The sequence below is a fragment of the Stegodyphus dumicola genome, chromosome 5 (genome assembly GCF_044657685.1).
Source record: "Stegodyphus dumicola isolate Sdum_Otavi_A_Nest chromosome 5, ASM4465768v1".
In the NCBI taxonomy this organism is placed as follows: Eukaryota; Metazoa; Arthropoda; class Arachnida; order Araneae; family Eresidae; genus Stegodyphus; species Stegodyphus dumicola.
The window spans coordinates 131,255,454-131,276,770 of NC_140772.1; the positions used below are offsets into that span (position 1 = coordinate 131,255,454).

At 34.4% G+C, this 21,317-nt stretch overlaps 1 protein-coding gene across 14 annotated transcripts in view; it reads right to left on the minus strand.

Moving 5' to 3' along the window:
- Positions 1-21,317, minus strand: part of LOC118205918 (deoxyribonuclease TATDN1-like) — a 108,620-nt gene that overhangs the window by 51,343 nt on the left and 35,960 nt on the right. For all 14 annotated transcript variants that reach the window (XR_004761079.2, XM_035378190.2, XM_035378194.1 and 11 more), the window contains 3 exons: positions 20,233-20,379; positions 12,697-12,739; positions 12,459-12,585 (listed from right to left, as the gene is read on the minus strand). Coding sequence is in view for 13 of the 14 variants with exons in the window: in XM_035378190.2 (XP_035234081.2) it covers positions 12,459-12,585; positions 12,697-12,739; positions 20,233-20,379 (317 nt within the window). In the remaining variant the exon portion in view is untranslated. The remainder of the gene's footprint in view (positions 1-12,458; positions 12,586-12,696; positions 12,740-20,232; positions 20,380-21,317) is intronic.

Genomic DNA, 21,317 nt, shown 5'->3' on the forward strand with positions numbered 1-21,317 from the left:
TGTGAGCTGTACAACACTTCACACTGTCCTGCTGGTAGATGCCATCATTCTCAGGAAAAACAATTTGCATGTGGGGGTGGACATGGTCCCCAAGGACAGGTGCATATTTCTGTTGATTTATCATGCTTTCCACAATGATGCGTGTAACCAGTAAATGGCACAAAATAATTCCCCAAACCATAATGCTCCCTCCTCCAGCTTGGACCCTTCCGGCAATTTTTACAGGATGTTTGCTCTCCAACGTTTCATGCCGTATATGCCAACATCCATCTGTCCGATGGAGCATAAAATGTGCTTCATCAGAAAGAACCACCTGTCGCCAGACAGTGAACGTCCAGTTGCAGCACTAGCATGCAAATTCCAGCCTTCATCACCAATGAACTGCATTCAGCACAGGTACTTTAACCAGGCTTCTACTGCAGAGGCCCATACACTGCAACGTTCACTGAACTGTCGTTGGGGAGACATTGTTGGTAGCCCCTTGGTTCATTTGGGCAGCCAGTTGCTCAACGGTTGCACGTCTATTCGCTTGAACACATCTCCTCTGTCATCTATGGCCTGTGGTGTACTACATTTGCCACGTCGCTGATTTTGGATAGTTTCGGTGGCATGCAAACTGTTTACAAAATTAGCCACTTTGGGAATGCTTCCACACTTGGCCCGAAAGCCCTTTTGGATGTCAGATCAATCACTCCTTATCTGCATTACGCCAACGATTGCAGTGTTTTCTTGGTCTTTAGGACACCCTTTAAATATGCTAGACTGCAATGTGCCACCACCTTCCTTGTGTGATTGGATATTTTACATTGATGTTGAAAGTAGGTGTTGCTCACATTAATGTGACTGCATTGCGTATACATGTATGCCCAGGGGGAAAAAATTAGTGGTCATCTCGAGGGGCGAAGGTTGTCAAATATTGAGAAGCACCTTTTTTAAAGCACTATAGATTTCTGCAATGAGTGGTGGCACTAACGGACTCTTCTTCATTGAACATATTAATGGAGTTCCTTGCAATATGACCATCAATACAGGAGCCAATGTTACCATCATCCAAAAAAATTTGGCTTACAGTTGTTAGGTAAACTTAGCCGGACTGAGTTTACCTTATTCAGGGATAAAATTGATATCGATGGAAAATTAAACATTAACATTTCGTTTCGCATGTAACAATATTATCACATGGCATATGTAGCAAATATAACAGACTTTTGCATACTCAAATTAGACTTTCTATGAAAACATAATTTTCCCTTGGAATTTAAAAATAACGAACTGCATTCTGCCTCTGAGGGCATAACCCTACTCAGAATTAATGATGAAGAATTTGTCCACCACATCATAGCTCAGGATGACACCACAGTAGCAGGAAGATTAGAATTTTTATTTCCTGGATCCATAGCCAAAAACAGAAATTTCCAATAGGGTGTAGTGGAATATCCCAAGAACTGTAACACCCCGCAAGGAGTACTAGTAGCCTCGGCATTTACCGACTTACCAAGTACAGTTGCCGTCAGTGATAAAGCGAAAATCATTAGGAAAGTGGTTGCAGCATGTACTCCAACGCCCTGTACTAAACAACCCAACAGTCCGCCAATCTCTATGTCCTTGGAGACCCCGAATATTGAAGTTATTGTAGAACACACAAATATGCGATGAGGAGAGGAGTTCTGCCGAATGTGTTGTTCAAGAATTCCAAGATGTTTTCTCTTGCCCATCTTCTGACATAGGTCGAACCAGTTTCACACAGCATAGAATTAATACGGGGGATCATCCACCAATCAAACAACATCCAAGATGTCTACCGATTGCTAAACAGAAAGAGGTAGGAAAACTTCTAAAGGACATGGAAGAAAGCGATGTTATTGAGGTTTCAGCAACTCAAGATTTTCCCATTATCCTAATCAGAAAGAAAGACAGTTCAACTAGATTCTGAGTTGACTATTGCCAGTTGAATGGACTATCGCCAGTTGAATGAGGTTACGAAGAAAGATAGCTACCCTCTTTCGAGAACTGATGACATTCTGGCCACATTTTCTCAAATAAAGTGGCTTTCAATGCCTGATTTGAAGAGCGGATATTGACAAGTAGAGATACACCTTGATGAAAAAGAAAAGAGGCATTTACTAACAGGCAAGGACTTTGGCAGTTCAGAGTGATGCCGTTTGGATTATGTAATGAGCCGGCAACATTCAAAAGCCTAATGGAGACTGTGTTCAGAGGTCTTTCCTACGAAGCCTGTGTGATATACCTGCAAGACATCATCATTGTTGGGGAACATTTTGAATAGCACTTTTAGAAGTTCAAATTGGATGATGGAAAGGCATTTCTATGGCAGTTGATACTTCCAAAATCCTGAACATACTTAAGAATTTATATAGCAGTCCAACAGAAGGCCACTTTGGAATAATGAAGACTTGATATAGACATCGAGAGCGCTGTAACGCAAGGAATGATATGCAAATGTGATGCCCATCTTTCGATGCCTGTGTGGGTCGGAAAGGACCTAAGAAATGCAGCCGAGGTCAGCTACAACGCTACAGTGTAGGAGCACCTTTGATGTAAAATGTAAGAGCACACTTGATGTCTACAAATACAGCCTGGTTGTCATTGATTACTTCACTAAGTGGTCTGAAGCATATCCTATTCCTGGTCAAGAGACTATCACAGTAGCAGAGGTATTGATACAGCATTGGATTTCTAGGTTCGGAGTGCCTCTTCAGTTACATTCCGCTGAAGAAAGAAATTTTACCTCGGCTGTTGTTAAAGAACTCTGCAAGCTACTTGGCATTGACAAAACCCAATGACATCTTTATATTCATAATCTCGTGGCAAGTTAGAGAGGTGTAATCGAACCCTCCTTAACAACCCCTCACTGATGGTTTGGAGAAAACAACAGGACTGGGATAAGAACTTACCTCTATTCTTACAGATCTATCAGAATACTGCCCACGAGACTAGTGGCTATTCCCCATTCCAGATGCTCTTCGCTTTGACATTTGTTTGTCTTCTGATACGTTATTTGGTTGCCCTCCGAATGCGCCTTCATTACCTGAGGACTACATTCAAATCTCCAGGCATGGTTTGAAGTGATACACGATTTCGCATGACAGCAAGTCAACTTCGTGATGCAGAAGACCAACATGACATGAGAGCTACAGAACAATGATTCAACAAAGGTGACAATGTGTGGTTATGGAATCCCATTCAACAGAAAGGACTTTCTCTTAAACTACAGTCACCTTGGGATAGTCATTATTCAGTCCTAAACATTCTAAACGACATCGTAGTTCAGATCCATAAAAGATTGTATTCTACACCTAAAGTCATTCACTACAAGCTGGCCCCTTACTGTGGCCATAGTACACAGGCCCCATAGTTTATGTAACAAAAATAGTATAAGACTGTATTCTACACCTAAAGTCATTCACTACAAGCTGGCCCTTGCTGTGGCCATAGTACGTAGGCCCCATAATTTATGTAACAAAAATAGTATACTAAAACCAGGTCATGTTTGTATGTAAATTTATGCATTTATTTATTGATTTTGAATTTTTTTCTCTTATGCCATTTTTTGAAACAATTGTTTAAATATTGCATTCATTTACCTTAGTTGTAAGTGTGTTTTCCTGTACAGCGATTGCACTGCTCAGCGCATGCTGTCCTTTGGAAGGGGGGCAATGTTACTAATTTTGTACATAAATAGATAATTTTAGCGAAATTATTGTATTTTTGCACATAATTAATTTAATATGAAAAGCTGAAAAAAACGATGCTCTGTTGAAAAAATAAGAATAAGAAATCGCCAAAATTTTGGTCCAGTTCCTATATAACTGCAATGGATATTGTGACTGAATAACTGTAATTGATGCTCTGTGTACTGTAACCCTATTCGGCCCTCATATGCCTTCCGGTAATTTCGACAAGCAGAAAGTACTAGAAATATCTCGGCAGCAAGGTGAAAACTGTATAAGACCGGAGAGAGCATCTGCTCTCAGTTGCTAGTTTAGCGTGAGTTTGGAGTACTAAGATTTCTCTGGGTTAGCTGAGCTCTTTAGATGCATTTTGCATTGCATTGTGTTTAACGTTCTTAGTAGTATGAAGTGTAACTACTGGTTGTACTCTGAAACCTGTACTCACGCAGCAAGCAATTAACCTACATTCACATGTGATATGCATTTATGTACACATAAATGACAGAATTAGAAGAATGAAAGAATATCTGATCATAGTCATATGCATAACATTTCATTATAACAGGATTATCAAGTTAAATTTGATTTTTTTTTTTTTGAGGGGATGAAAAGAAAAACTCTGCAGTATATTCTACAATAATGTATTAAGTTATACAGATCATAAGAATTTAAAAAATTCCATAAAAATATGATTTACTGTTAAATACTCTTACTCTGAAAGCAGACTTACAAAACTACTAATATATTTACCTATAAAACAGCTGGGATATCAAAACTTGTACGTGTGGATCATTCAAAACTAATACAACAAGCTCTTAAGGGTGACAGAACACACCAAAACAAACACTTATTGCCACCATGGTTGCAATTTAGGCAATGGAAGAACATTTTCAACCCCACCCCATATGCTATCTTTTGCAACATAAACAAATACGACATACATACAAAAGCTGTTATTTATACTAACCTAGTCATTATTATTTGTGTATGCATTTAATTTTTGTATTAGTATTTTATATCTAATTTATTTGTCTGTACTTTCCCACTGTACAACAGTTTTGCCTCTCAACCATGACTTTTATAGTATATTTTTAATTCGCTGTGACTTTAAAGTTATTATAAACCATCCAAATAACTTTTGACTAGGAGATAATTATCTTTTCTTTTACCCCATCCTTCATCATCCCCTCAAAAGGATTTTCAGGTCAAGATTTCAGGATTTTCAGGCTCCATGTTCTTCAATGACCTTATTATCTAACTCAGATACATTATGCTCCATGCAATATTAGTGATTAAAAAATCAGTTCCATGGTTCATGCACCATAATTAATGAATCAGGATGCATATTAAGATAAGGTGAACATCATCATCTGGCTTTGTGTTTTGAAACACAGCATGCCGGTGGAATGAAAAATGATCCTATAGCTAGAATTACAAAAAAAAAATGCAGATTTATATACATATATTTTTTATTTCCAAAAATTTTTCTTTTTAGCGAATTTTCATCAACTTAATTTCAATATGGTCATTGTAAAACATAGATTTAATCATTTTATATAATTTAGAAATAGATTACTCTTTCTTTTAACTTAAAATTTGGCAGATATTTAGTGAAAATATTTAAATTTTTGATAGAGATAAAATTTTAAAATTTGCATTACTAAGTTCTCTCTTTACATTTGAAGTTTATTTAACACCTCCCCAGCTCTGGTATTTTTAGTGTGTAATACAATTTAAGTAGTTTCTTTGCATGTTCATAAAAACAAAGCAATGAAGAAAGGGTACAACAATATTGAAATTTGTATGAAAAGAAGAACATGTTGTAATATGGAAAACATTTGCATTTCATGGCATGTGCACATTACAGGTAAGAATAATGATATCTTGAAGCAGCATAAAAGAGCAGATTAAAATGCTGATTTTTCATTTGGAAATCATGTTAACTTTTTGTTGTACTGGAGGACATGCTACATTTCATATAAGAAAAAGGAATGGTACTTACATATTTATGCAACCACCTTGAAACAATTTGGCGATATTTTAAGAATGACAACATTTTTTTTTTCATAAGTCATCATTCAATTAAAATGCAAATATTTACTTACACATAAATACTATTACATATATATTTTGCATTCTAAACAGGAACTTATCCAAAAAAAATCAATAAATGAATCTACTTACAAGCTGGTTTTTATTTCTTTGTTCAGGTAGAGTTTTTTTGTGACTGCTTTAACAGATGCACACCTTTTTTTTTTTTTTTTTTTTTTTTTTTTTTTTTTAGATTTTCAGCAAAATACTGTATTCCTGCAGAAATTTTAATGCATTTTCTTCCATTACTGGCAAATTCACAAGTGTATACTTTAAAATTGAGTCTAAGGCAGAAAATACCACAATTTCTTTATAAAAATAATTGGAATTTGGAATACAATGAAAAGAACACAAAGGAAATGGCAATTTGGCTTGCCTGAAGTACTGCTATGAGGAGGGTTGTCTGAAGAATGGTTACAGTTCATGATTGTGGGATTTGGAAACTTCTACTGAGGTAGTTGCACTAACATATAAGTAACAAAGAATTCATTTACCTCCAAATTCAATAATGGGAAAGCTATAGTTTGCTGCAGCTGCAAGTTATACTGCCGCACAACTGCTGCTCATGTTGACTCAGATGATGCAATGATATCCTGAAGGGCCACACAGGACGATGTGAAGCATCTAAGTAGTCTCTAATCAATGCTAAAGATGACAAATATCTTTCCATCTTGCTGTTAGGGATTATACAGTCACATTACATACACTATGTTATGAAACTAATGTATTGCAGAGCACCAAGTAGTCATATCTGCATTACAAAGGCATCTGCCAGTGTGTCATGGATTATCAGCAAGGTGACCATTACTTCAGCTTCTTTTGAAATTACAGCCCCTATGATGGTGCATTTGATGATGCATATGGATGCATCAATACCATGACAATCTTTTCTGATGAATCCCACCTTTCCTTATGGTATCAATGATGACCTCAGATCGCATTCTTCATTGTAACACTGGCCAAAAAGCTGGAATGATGATATGATGTGCACTGGACACATATCCTGTTCACCTCTAATTCATAAATTTGGTGCTTTGGCCACCACTACATACTCAAGTTTTAATGCACACATCTGTGCTATACCTTTGCTTCTTCGCTACCCTATCTTTGAACAGGGCAGTGCGAGGCTAAATGTTGCCCTGCTGTTCTACATTTCCTTAACACACAAGGTATTTGACTCTGGCCTTGGTTGGCATACTCTCCAGATTTCTCACCAACTGAAAATTCTGTTGGCATAGCAGACAGAGTGTCATGACAACAACTGTCAGCCAATACAACAGATAAATTCAAACATAAAACTAAAGCTGCATCAAATTCATATCCCAAACTGCCATTCAAAGTCAAAAAGATATACAGTCAAAAATCGTTAATCCGGACACCCATAATCCGGAATGATCTATAATCCGGACCTCAAAGCTACAAACTTTCTGCGCATGCGTCAACGCAATATGTTCACGCATGTGCATTTAATGCATAACGGACAGTATAAGCTAAGCTAAAATTATCTAATTATCTATTTCAATTATTGTTGCAGATTGCGATGTTCCTTATTCTTTGAATTGGACCCAGCTTATTATTTTTTGCAGACTGTTAGAGCACTTTTATAAAAGTAAGTTAGAACTTTCGATTATGTCAAATAGAATTTCCGATGCTGGAGCTGCCAAAGGATTAACAAAGGGAAAGCATGTTTCAATGTCCATCAAACAAAAAGTGGAATTGCTGCAAAAAATGGATAAAGGTTCCTTTGTTTCTCTAACCATTCCGAAATCTGTTTATCAATTTCACGCTGCTCTGCGCGGGGGTGGGGTGGGGGGAACATCGCGTCGCACAACGAACTGGAAGTTGATCTGTCAGCATTCTCCTTATCTTCAAGGCAGATGTTTTTATTTTATTCGGCTTATAATTCCTTGCTAAATGTAGTATTTCATCTCGATGTACTCCGTCTTTGATATGGTTTAAATTAAATTCCTCGTCATTATAAATATCATGAATACAAATCAAATAGTTTTCTGGTTGCAATTTTCTTATTTCGACTATGCATAATGTATGCTTTACGCATGCACGCATTGAAAGAAATGTTTAATAAAGTAAACAAATAAATATTAAGCTTTTTTTTTTGTAAATTTTGATACCCTTTAGATCATAATTGCTCTTTATTTCATAAATTATGGTTTCATATTTTTAATTTTATAATTTCTGCATGCCATCTTCCAGATTTAAACTGATGATCTATAATCTGGAAAAATCGATAATCCGGAATCGCCGAAGTCCTGACGAGATATTGGGCAAAATGATATATAGATATATGGCTGGGATATATGGCTCAAAGATATATGGCAGGGTGTGGATTGGGGTACTTATTTTTGCATGTTTTGAACTTCAAATCTACCAGAACTTCATCATTCCGTCCTTACCTCACAATGTATTTGTGAAATAAATACAATTCTGCTAAATACTTTCTTTTGTTAGATTAGTAATTTTAATGTCTAGCAGCATCCTTCAACTTATACCACCTTTAAGAAAAGACTAAGTTTCTCATCAATAATTTATTCGATTTCAGAACCTACAATAGTTAAAAATTTAAACTGGTTTCTCTTCTTATGTTTTTCTAATCATGTATATTGTTCTATAACTTATTTCTAAAAAATCAAAACTAATAAAACAGTAACTGCTTTTACAAAAAACAACTTATAAATATTTTAATGTTTTCTTTTTTGCATTTTTTGCCTCCATGATTTATACCACTTTAAAATTATATTTGATGGAATATTTTTTAAGAAATTGCAAGGAGCTTCTATATGCTCCCTAATACACTCAAAAGTCGTTAATCCGGACGCCCATAATCCGGAATAATCTATAATTCGGACCTCAAAGCTACAAACATTCTGCGCATGCGTCAACGCATAATGCGTTCACACATGTGCATAATACTTTTACACATGCGTGTAATACCTTTACGCATGTGCATAAATGTGCATGCATGTGCTTTTAATGTATAACGGACGGTATAAGCTAAGCTAAAATTATCTAATTATCTATTTCAGTTAATGTTGCAGATTGCGTTGTTCCTTAATCTTCAAATTGGATCCGGCTTATTATTTTTTGCAGACTGTTGGAGCAATTTTATAAAAGTAAGCTTGAACTTTCGATTATGTCAAATAGAATTTCCGATGCTGGATACTGCCAAAGGATCTACAAAGCCAAAGAATGTTTCAATGTCCATCAAACAAAAAGTGGAATTGCTCCAAAAAAATGGATAAAGGCATATCCTTTGTTTCTCTAACCATTCTGAAATCTGTTCATCAATTTCAAGTTGATCTGCGGGGGAGGGGAACGTCGCAGCGCGCAATGAACTGGAAGTTGATCTGTCAGCACTATCCTTATCTTCAGGGCAGATGTTTTTATTTTATTCGGCTTATAGTTCATTACTAAATGTAGTATTTCATCTTGATGTACTCTGCCTTTGATATGATTTAAATCAAACTCATTATAAATATCACGAATACACATCAAATAGTTTTTTGGTTGCAATTTTCTAATTTCGACATGATGCATAATGTATACTTTACGCATGCGCGCGTTGAAAGAAATGTTTAATAAAGTAAACAAATGAATATTAAGCTTTATTTTGTAAATTTTGATACCCTTTAGATCATAATTGTTCTTTATTCCATAAATTACGGTTTCATATTTTTAATTTTGTAATTTCTGCATGCCATCTTACCAGATTTAAACTGATAATCTATAATCCGGAAAAATCGATAATCCGGAATCACCGAAGTCCCGATGAGTCCAGATTAAAGACTTTTGACTGTAAGAAGTTGTACTTTTATTTTGCAGATTCAAGTATGTTGTTCTGATCAGTACAGTGTTTAGTCCTCCTGGCTGCTGCATTGTTTGTTAAGCTCGGGTTTGAGTCCTGAAAAAAACATGGATGTTTGTAAGTGTATAGCATCTGTACAGCATGGGAAGACTCAAAATACATGATGAGGCAAAGATTCTTTATAGTGGTCAGGTGACACAGGATGAGGCGTAAAAAACCCTCCAATCTGTCATGGGGGGGATTTTACATTTAAAACTGGGATAAAGCTCTGCCAAAACTGCAAATAGTGCTCAAGACCAAAGCCAACGATAGATATAATATTGTGATCTTTACCATGATAAATTCGGGAAACTTGTGGTGGAATTTGGTGGCTTAGGTGATAAGAGTGAGATAAGGCAAGACAATATATTCAAGTATATTTTAGAACTTCACAAGGTTTTAATTTTGCTAACCTAAATAAAACTTTTAAAAAGTTAAACATTATTCAATTTTAAAAATATTTCAAGATAATTTTCATCCTACAGTTTTTCAAAAATATTTTCTGTACCTAAAGCAGCCCTGCAATGACTTTTTTTTAAAACCAGCTTGGTTCATAAGCAGACATTCTTTGAGATATTTTATCAATGAACTGCTAGTTAAAAATTTCTTATGAAAAGATAAAAATACAATTTAGATTGCATTATTGTAATTTATCATATCAAATATTATTTTAAAGTCTTATTCATCTGAACTAATATTGTGGAAAGCAGAAAATCATCAAAAATATTTTCTTATTCAATTGAAAATCATTTGATTTTTTACCACCAATTCATTTTAAAAATTATTTAATTTTCAGTCATTTTCCATCAACATATCATATTTTTATAAGATTCAAATTCAAAATCATATCAACATTTATATAATAAATATCTAAATAAAGATGATCTGTGGAACATGACAGCAATATAATTAAATATTTAGTCATTCAATTTAAAATCATTGTAGTCATAGCTTTCTTTTCCCATTTTTCATATTATTCATTGGTATTGCCTTTAACACAACATATACTCAAAAAAATGTTATAGAAATGAATATGGAGTTGAAATACAGGATATATTCATGTAATGCACTATTTTAAAATTTCATCAAAAATATATTTTTACGAATGTTATATAATAAATACACTCTTGCTCAAAAAAATAAGTGACAAAGCCAAAACACAGAATAAAATAAAAACTATTTAATGGATATGCATGAAATTGATCTAAGAGGTTGGTGTCGCATTACTAGACCATATAGCAAATAATAAAGCACAGACATACAAAAACACATATATTATGACCATTAACCGAAAGACCAAATGGGTTGAAAGAATGTGCAATGGAAACATCATGCTAATAAATGGTATGATACTTTTTAGCCTAAATGCATGCTTGACAATGGCAAGATGAGCTGGCGATAGTATCACTGATCACTCGTTGTGACAGTAGCATTCCTTCTTGTAGTAATGCATGTTGGAGCTTGTGAAGAGGGTGCCTGGTGGCACACTGCGACCTGCTATCCATCACTCCAATATGTTCCACACATTTAATAGGATTCAGGTCCATTGATTTAACAAGTCACGGCAGATGTGGAATGGTTTCATTCTTCAGATAAACCCTTACCACTCAAGCTCTATGCAGGTAGGCATTATCATCCATAAATATTGTGTCAGTACCCATTGCAGTGATAAAAAAATGCACAACAGGATGTGGAATTTCATTGCAATAGCGGACAACTGTGACAAAATCACCAGGAATCACATTGAGGTTGGTGCGGCCATTTGTTGCTACCACAGCCCATATAAATGAGCCTCCTTCTCTGTAATGGTCTCTTTCAACAATGTTAGATCCCTAATAGCATGTCCCTGGCTTTTGCCATATCACTGCCCTTCAGGAATCATACAGGAATTCTACATATAAAAAAAGAGATTCATCTGTTAAGAGTATGTGGCCCTACTGCTCTCGTGTCCAACTAAGATGTTCAATTCAACCATGCTCTGACATGCAATGGGGACAAGACAACACAAATCACAGGTCGTCAGGCCTACAGTCCACCTTCATGCAGTCGACACGACACAGTTTGGTGGGATATGGGCTGTCCTGCAGCAGCAGAGAAATACGGTGCCAGCTGTAGTCATGTTAGTGATCTACAGTACCTTGAACATAGCAACAGGAAGTGATAGTCTGCTGTTGTGATAATCCTAAGGCATCCAGCCCCACATCTTCTACAGGGGTTTTGATCCCTTTGATAATGATTCCACAGCTTACTAATGACACTATGATGCACATTCAATTCTCTCACAACAGTAGATTGTCTTGTACTGGCTTGCAGCAGCCCAACAACCCTCCGCATTTCATTGCGCAGATGGTGTCTTCAGCTCATGCTTTTTGCTTTGGCTATCTTGGATTAGATGGAACTACCACTGTTTGCAAACTGAGGCATAAGTCAGGCATGACCCTTTTTAAGTCACTGAGGTGTGATTAGAGGATTGCGTTTTATGTTAATTTTGGTTGCCTATTTACATTTGGCAATGCAAGCTCTACCTCATATGAAAACTGTATGTTTTAATTTTCCTTTTCACATTTGTACCATTATCGATTTTTGCTTATTTTTTTAGTATAAGTGTATAAATCAGATAACTATAGCTCTCCATAGTTCCAAATCTAACAAAAATTATGCAGAACTCTGAAGTAGTCATTAGGATAGTAAGGAATCTGTCAGAGTATTTATCTTTTTATTTATACTTGTAAATAGATTATAAATTTTCAAAAATGACTATGTAAACAGCTACAATAGTTAATCTCATAAAAACAAGCCTTCAGTAAGCTTACCACACCAGTAGTAAAACGATCTCTATTTCTTCTTAAAATGGAAAGAAGATCACTGCATGCATTCCGACAGTGGAGAAACATTGGAAGCCGTGTTGCTTCAGCAATATCAAATTGGCATTCAAAATACCTATAGAAAAAATTTAAGAATTATTATAAAATCATTATTAAATAGTAACTACTATTAATAAATGGATCAATTCAAAATTTGTGGAAAGTATTTGATAAAATGGTCCATTACCTCAACTGAGTTTCTTTAGGACAGAATTCTAAACGATCATAATCTAAAAGATAATAATAAAATATATATTTTTTTAATTTTTAAGTTAACAGCTTTCATGAAAATGTAAATTGAAATAACTCAATTAAATAAAATTTCTTGTGTAATGAAATAAAGGTAGTGCAACAAGAAAGTAAGACAGATATTTAAAAAGTAATCACAAGAAGTATGCTATAATTATACCCAATAAAGTATTTAAAAAGTAATTTAGAGTTATTTAAAAACCCTGGTTCATAAAATTCTAAATTTAATAACTACAATACATACTTATATATTATTCCATTGACTGCGATATCGTCAAGCCACGCAATTTAGTGCCAGATATGAAAAGCAAGATGTCACAACATAACTTATAACATACAGTCAACTGCAGCGTTTTCAGATGTATGAGTATTAAGCTGTTTAATGCACCATTTGATGAACATCAACTGCTATGGCCAAGAAGACATAAACATAATAGCAGTGACGAATGATATTCTGGGACCACTGAATCAATTTTCAACACAGATGCAAATTCTTCTTTTTACAATTTTTGACACTGCACCTTTCAGATGGCTTCGTTATTAATTAACACATACGTAGCTTCATGTTGTGGCCATTTGAGCACACTAATTTGCCAGGTAAAAGACCTCTTTCTTGAAAAAATTATATGGCATCCACCTCTACATTTGGTAAAGACTGTTAGCTGCATAATCCCAAAAAAGCAAGGAATATTTTTAAAAAACCAATGTGAATTTGAAAACTTTAGCAAAAATGAAACATGATGCTAATAACAAGCACAGCAGTGAAACGGGTAATTTTGAAACCTCCACTAATGATACAAATTTATTCACAGTGATATAAAAGATTCAACATGAATTTACAATGCTTGCAATGTGTAAAGAATGTTTCTGAACAACTTGCACACCTTGCACAGACATGTCACCCAGCAAAATTTTCATCACTTGAAAATGATATCTTGTAGGGGGTCCCCCTTTTTCATTCACACACATTTCAAGTCTTTTGCAGAAGTTAGACATCACATTTGGCAAGACTGACACTAGAATTTGATTAACTTCCTCCCACATATGGTCTTTCAGTTAATGGATGGTATATGATGAGTTACACTAGAAGATCTCAGATTTCAAATGACCCCAAATGAAGAAATCACACACTGAAAAATCATGGGATATCGGAGATGAGATGACCAGAAAAGACATTCTGTAGCACGTTAATGGAAATCTACGAGATATGCATGTGGCCCCCTCTTATTGGAAGAATGTGTCTGAAGCTACAGGAAGATCAGCAAGCTATCACACTAAAAAATGATGCAACATGTGAGCATAACATTCTATATTCACAATAATAGCCTTGTCGCTATCATCTTAAAAAAAAAAGAAGGCTTAATGATTCTAAATGAGGATACGCCACACCATACTACCATTTTCTGACTGTGAAATGGCTTTTCAAGCCTGACACATAAAATTTTGCCTCATCGCTCATGATCAGATTATCGCACAGGCCTGATTTGTCACTCACAAGATCCAAAAATTCCCGGTAAAAGCATAGTCTCTTTGGGAGATTGTCCCCATTCAATTTTTGCATTATCTGTATTTTATATGGTTGGTATTACAGTTCCTTGTGCAATATTTGCTGTACACTGTAATCCAATATGTCAAACTGCAGCACATGCTTGGGTGCAGAATGTCTGGGACATCGGCTGAAGGCTTCTTCCACTCTTACAACATTTTCTGGCGTGCACGCACGTTTTGCACTTCCATGCCTCTTTCTCACCATATCACCTGTTTCCTCAAAGTTCTGTACCCACAATTTGATAGCATATGTTGACAGGATTGAGGCATGACGTGCGAGATTGCAATGAGCATGAAATACATGGATAAGAAGCTGTCATTGTTTTTATAAAATGCCTTCATGGCAAAAGCAACTTATGCATCAAACCACAACACCATTTGAACTGAACACGAATATCAGGATCAATGGAAAAGGTTTGTTGTCCAGATGGCACCGGTTCTGTTTTCTGATTCTTAATGTAATTTGCTATTTCCAGGATTCCCAAATCACAAATTTTACTGCAGCACCTTTTATAAGAACATGTTTCAAGATATCTCTGTTAATTAGAGATTCAATCTCAGGGGCAACTATAATAAAGAAAAACTGAATGTATGGTATATGATGAGTTACACTAGAAGATCTCAGATTTCAAATGACCCTATTCAAAAATGAATGTGATTCAAAGGCTGTAGAATCCAACTTGTGACTGCATTTCGTTTCATTTACAGATAATTAAGAGCATTAACATCTGTTGAATGGGAAAAAGAACAGATGGATATATCTCAATTATCTGCTGGAAATTTTTACTTGTAACATTCTAAATAAAGCTTTTGATAAGATTAAACATCCTAGCAAAACAGTAGAAATCGATAACCTTTTTACAAAGTGCAAAAATGAATGTGGTTGAGTGATACTGCAGCAATAGCTATTTGATTGATTGAGCATAGAGACTCACAAATGTTTTGTTGAGATTATTGTTAGGTTGAGGTTCTAAGGCAGGATCTCAGCCAATTTTCATAATTCAATAATAGCCAACTTTTACAGTCAATAGGACAAAGTACCTTACAAAATATGAAGGTAAGGAATATGCCCTGCACTACTTTTAAAGAATGTTTCTTAAGTTTAATTCAAAAAATGTTCTTAATCACATTAAAAAAATTATTTGCCATTTATTTATCTAAAATATGCTAATTCACATATCATATTTTACTTTGCACTGAACAGGTAGTGATTATGAAATAAGCCACTATAATTATTACATTCTAAGGTATTTATTATAATAATAATTGTTTGTTCAAATAGAAGAGATAAATAAAACAAATTCAAGATTTGTTAAATTTGCAACATATTCTTTTTGTAATATCATTTTGAAACACGGTAATAATGCAAAATATTACTTTATCTTAGCGCAATAGTCTACAAACTTTGTCAGCTACAATTTTTACCTGGGAAACACCTAACACTATAATTTCTTTGGACGATAAATGTTAAAAAAGCATTAGAAATATAATAATATTGCATACACATTACGGAAAATGCAAACCTTTTCTTTCATCACAATTATATTCTCTCTCTCTCTCTATATATATATATATGTGTGTGTAATATTTTGGCAGTTGGGCACATGAATGAAGCTTGGCATGAAATGATGACACAGAAGAAGTTAGCTGTTTTGATACCTCATTTTTATTCAATTCAAAAGGCAAATCATTTTTCTTTTAGATTTTCCAAGATTACATACACGGCAGTAATTTAAACTAAAATAGTATTAACTTTAAATTTACTGCATCATGTTGTTCAAACAAAGGGAGGTAGATGGGAAGAATGGCAGCAAAGCTCTGATAGTGGGAGGAGGAGAAAAGCAATCTGATGAAAAATGGTGTGAAGTCTTCATTTAAAGTAGCGGTTATATAACATGCCAGAATATTCTTGAAAGTACTGGTCTAGGGGAAAGATCCTGAAATTGTTAGTTAGAGTTAGAGTTAATTAGAGGTTGCCTGTTCGCGTACAGCAAAGCCATCATATTTTTTATATTTTGCATATATACTGCCAGCACCCGGCGTGGCATTGACTTCACAAGATGCTGATATGCAGTCTGAAGTATCTAGTATTAAGTGCTCACCAACTAATCCTGTAATTCCTGCACACTGCGAGGGGGTAGCGTGGCAGCACGAATTTGGTTTTCCAGGTGGGACCACAAATGCTCTATTAGATTAATGGCCAAGACATGACTTGAAGATAAGGACAAGACATGACTTTAAAGTAACTGGAATGTTCCTCGAACCACTCCCTGATAATTTTACCCTTATGACATGGAGTAATATCCTGTTGGTAAAAACCATTCCCCACCAGAAATACTGTTGTCATAAATGGTATATCTGGTCTGTAACGATGTTCATGTAGCGCATAGACATCAGGGATTGTTCTGTGGGGATTATAGGTCTTAATGTACTCCACGAAAACATTGCTCACACCATAATACCCCTGTCATGAGCTTGTCTCCATCCAACTGTGCATCCGGGAGCGAGGGTTTCGTCGAAATCGACATATTAGCACATGTCCGTTGATGTGATGGACCAGAAAACATGAATTTTCAGATCATGCAACTATCTTCCATCCTTCTAATGTCCAACTCCGACGTTTCTTGGCCTACTATAGACACAGCTGGCGATGACGTGTCGTCAGTGCAGGGACATGCTTCTGCCTCCGGCTGCGTAGGTCCATACGCAGCAACGTACACTGTAGTGTGTTGAGAAACACTGTCTGGCTTATCACTGTTGTAGTTGGTGGTGATTTCGGCTGTTGTAGCTCTTCAGTCACGGCGAACAATGCATAGCAATTTCCACTCTCTTCTGGTATCAATGTGCTGTTGATGACACACTGCTGGCTTGTCGTTTCACCATTTGTACACCACTTTCGATATGTGCTCGTAACAAATGCATGTGAACAGCCCACTTTAAATGCACCGTTTTTTACATTGATGTTCTCAGTCTCCCAGCCATAACAATTTGACTTTTATCAAAGTCTGATGAGTCAGCTGGTTTTCCCATTATGTCGCTAATCACGTTATGTTTGGAAAGAAAATGCATAGCCACTTTATATACTCCAACATCAGCCACGCATGCAGAGTTGTTTTGTTTTGGGCAAGTCCATTGTTATAGATAAAGGGTGGTCGTAATATAATGGCTTTTTTGTTACATTTACTACACCCCATATAATGATACATTAGAAGTTTTCAAAACTCTTTTTACAATTTTAGTCAATTTAAAATTTGTAAAGCTAATTTCTTTACCTAGCACCTGTTAGGCATGACAACAGTCTTATCCCACTAGGCATGTTGATTTTTTTCCCCCCATTTCAAAGCGATTTGAATGTTTACAGACTTAATGAACTTTTTATACTTTTTCATTTCTTGTTCTTTGCTTTTGATATCAAATTTTCTTACATCATTATTTTTTCATGTGTTTAATTGTGTTTACATATTTTATTTTTTGAACTCTGTCACTCGGAAAAAAAAAAATTTTTTTTTCAGATTTTTACGCTTGTTTATGGTCTTAATGCTATTATTTTGCAATTTTTAGCACAGAGGGGTTCAAATGATAAAAATAATCATTGCTTTAAATAACTTTCTAAGATTATTTTAAGTATTAAACTCTAGTTTTAACTTATGTCTTAACTTACTTAGAAACAGGCTAATGTTTCTACTTCTTATGTTGCACGAACCCTCTGATGACAATGCAGTGAAAGATATATTACTTTCTTCCTTTTTCATATTTGGTTTCAACATTTTTTGCAGATTTCATGCAATTTACCATTCTGCTTCTGGTTTTTATTATTACATATGGTTTGTTCTGAATTGAAGTTAGGATGGATGTTAAACATATAACCTTAAGTTGATTTGATTTGGAATTATTCCTATTACCTGTTGCTGCTATCAACATACAGTTTGATGGATAAGGTTTTGAATTGTTTCAAACTGCTCTTTAATTTGTATTTACTCATTTATATTTATTTATTTATTTATATATACACAGTATAAAGTACAAAATAGGGACTTATCAGGACTTTGCCAATTCCCCCCCCCCCGCCCCAGATATTAGATTATCAGTTTAAATCTGGTAAGATGACATATAGAAATTATAAAAGTATGAAATAGTGGTTTATAAAATAATGAAGCATTTATGACTTTAAAGGAATTGAAATTTACAAAAAATATCTGTTCAATAATTATTTCTTTATTAAACATTTCTTTCAATATAAGTTGTTCAAGTTGTTTTCCTCCCCCAATACTTCCTCTCTAATTCTACAGACAGACAAAATTTCTTCTTCAATTATAAATTTCCGCTGTTCACGTCCTGTAACTGCCATGTTGAGAATTCCCATAAAATCAATCAAAATTTTTTTCATTCTCAGCAATTTCTCAGTCACTTTCTTCACCATTTATTGATAATGATATTTTGTGGATTTAAAACAATACCACAGCTTTTGCCATCTGTTAGTTGATTGATGATTAGGGCATTGACATCACAAAGAAAAACTGGTTATATCATTTTTATTTATTACCACTTCTCTACTTGCAGAATATCACCACTACAATAATGTTAATTATAGACTAATAATTTGTGTGATAATTAATTAATAACAACAACAATCTTACCTCCTTGTAGTTCTTTTGGCAAAATTATTTTTATAGTTGAGATTAAATTAATGATATTTTACCAGGTGAAAAAGTTTTTCATAGAACTAAACTATTGTGATTTGCAATACACAAGCATTATTTAATCAAGAGAAAAATTCCACAGACTGATTCTATATGAAATGCATCTGAGTGTTTCTATTCAAGAACAGCTGTGATGACATTATGAGCTGATTAGTACAGTACGAAGTCTTCAATCCGGACTCTTCGGGACTTCGGCAATTCCGGATTAGGGGTTTTTCCAGATTATAGATCACCAATATAAATCTGGTAAGATAAAATGCAGAAATTATAAAATTAAAAATATGAAACCGTAATTTATGAAATAAAGAGCAATTATGATCTAAAGGGCAATTATGATCTAAAGAGCAATTATGATCTATCAAAATTTACAAAAAAAAAAAAAAAAAAAAAAAAAAAGCTTAATATTTATTTACTTTATTAAACATTTCTTTCGATGTAAGTTGTTTAAGTTGCTTCGTTTTATGTGCGAATACTTTCTCTTTAATTCTATAAACAGACATAATTTCTTGTCCAGTTACAAAGTTCTGCTGTTCAAGTCTTGTAATTGCCGTGCCAAGAATACCAACTAACTTGTCAATCGAAATTTTTTCAGTTTCACTAAACTCTCTGTCACTTTCTTCATGCCTTTATCCATTTTTTGCAGCAATTCCACTTTTTGTTGATGGACATCGAAACATGCTTTCACTTTGTAGATCCTTTGGCAGCTCCAGAATCGGAAACTCTTTTTGACATAATCGAAAGTTCAAGCTTACTTTTTATAATATTACTCTAACAGTCTGCAAAAAATAATAAGCCGGATCCAATTCGAAGATTGAGGAACAATGCAATCTGCAACATTAACTGAAATAGATAATTAGATAATTTTAGCCTAGCTTATACCATCTGTTATACATTAAACGTGCATGCGTAATGTATTATGCGCATGCATAAATGCATTATGTGCATGCGTGAATGCATATGCGAATGCGTAAAGGTATTATGCGCCTGCGTAAACACATATGTGCACGTGTAAACGCTACACATGTGCAGAAAATTTGTAGCTTTGAGGTCCGAATTATAGATCATTCCAGATTATGGATGTCCGGATTAAAGATTGTACTGTATTATGTCGCAGTTATATTTTAAGTTATTACCAAAAAATTAATTAATTAAAGTTAAAGAATAATATTTAAAATGCAAAGATATTTACTAGAAACATTTTAAAAAAAAACATTTTTATAATTTACCTAGGCCACATTCTCCAACAGCTATAACTTTAAGTCTGTTTTCCAAAGCAAGAAGTTTTAACTGCTGAAGATATCCCCCAGGATCCCCACATGCTTCAAATTCTAAACAGCGAGTTGGATGACATCCTACAGTACTAAACAGCATATCTGTGAAAAAGTAAAAATCAAAAATAGTAAAAGAGAACAGAATAATTGTTTTTATCAATGTCTAGCTAAAAACATAAGCCTTTCAAAAATTGCTTTTGAAGCTAAAGGAAAAGCATTTTGTTAATTGAACTCAAAATGCATAATGAATATAAATCAATACCTATTTTATAAACCAAATGTATAAATCCAAAATCCTTAAATAAATAATTTGAAGATATTTATAACCTGAGTGTCTGAACCTGATTTACTCGCACTTTCCAGATTCTTATGAACAAATTCAGAAGTCATAATTTGATAACATTTTAAAATCTTCATACTGTCAATACAGTCAAATACTGAAAATCTGCCGACCTGAAATCTGCATTGCCTCTCAAAATATAAACATTCAGTTTATAGGTTGTGGAAACCGCAACATTGAGTACAAAATATAGAAGAAAAAATACTTACCAAATAACGATGTCATAATTACCAAATAATAATGAGCCATAACGGAAATACTAAATTATTGACATAAAAAAAGTTTAAAAAAATAAGATAAAAGTTTTTTCTCTCTAATCTCTGCATCGAGGTAAAAAAGCAGATGATTCACTCAACTCTTCATTCAAGTTCACGATTCACGTTGTTGTATTTTCTGAGCTTTGTAATTTCACGAGATTGTTTAATGCTGCCTCTTTTTTAATCCTGATATTTTGTGGATAAATTAAGAATATTTTAAATTTCAGCCCTTTTTAATACAGTGACAAATAAGAAACGCACTCATGATTTTACTGCTTGCAATGTTGAAAAACGTAAACACGTTGCATTGACGGTAACGCGAAAAGTGCAAATTCTGCAAAAGATGAAGGCAGGTGCTACTCCTCGATTTATAGCAAAATGGTATGGAATTGAGACACAATTGTGTATGATATACGGAAAAATAAAGAAAAGCTGTTGAGATT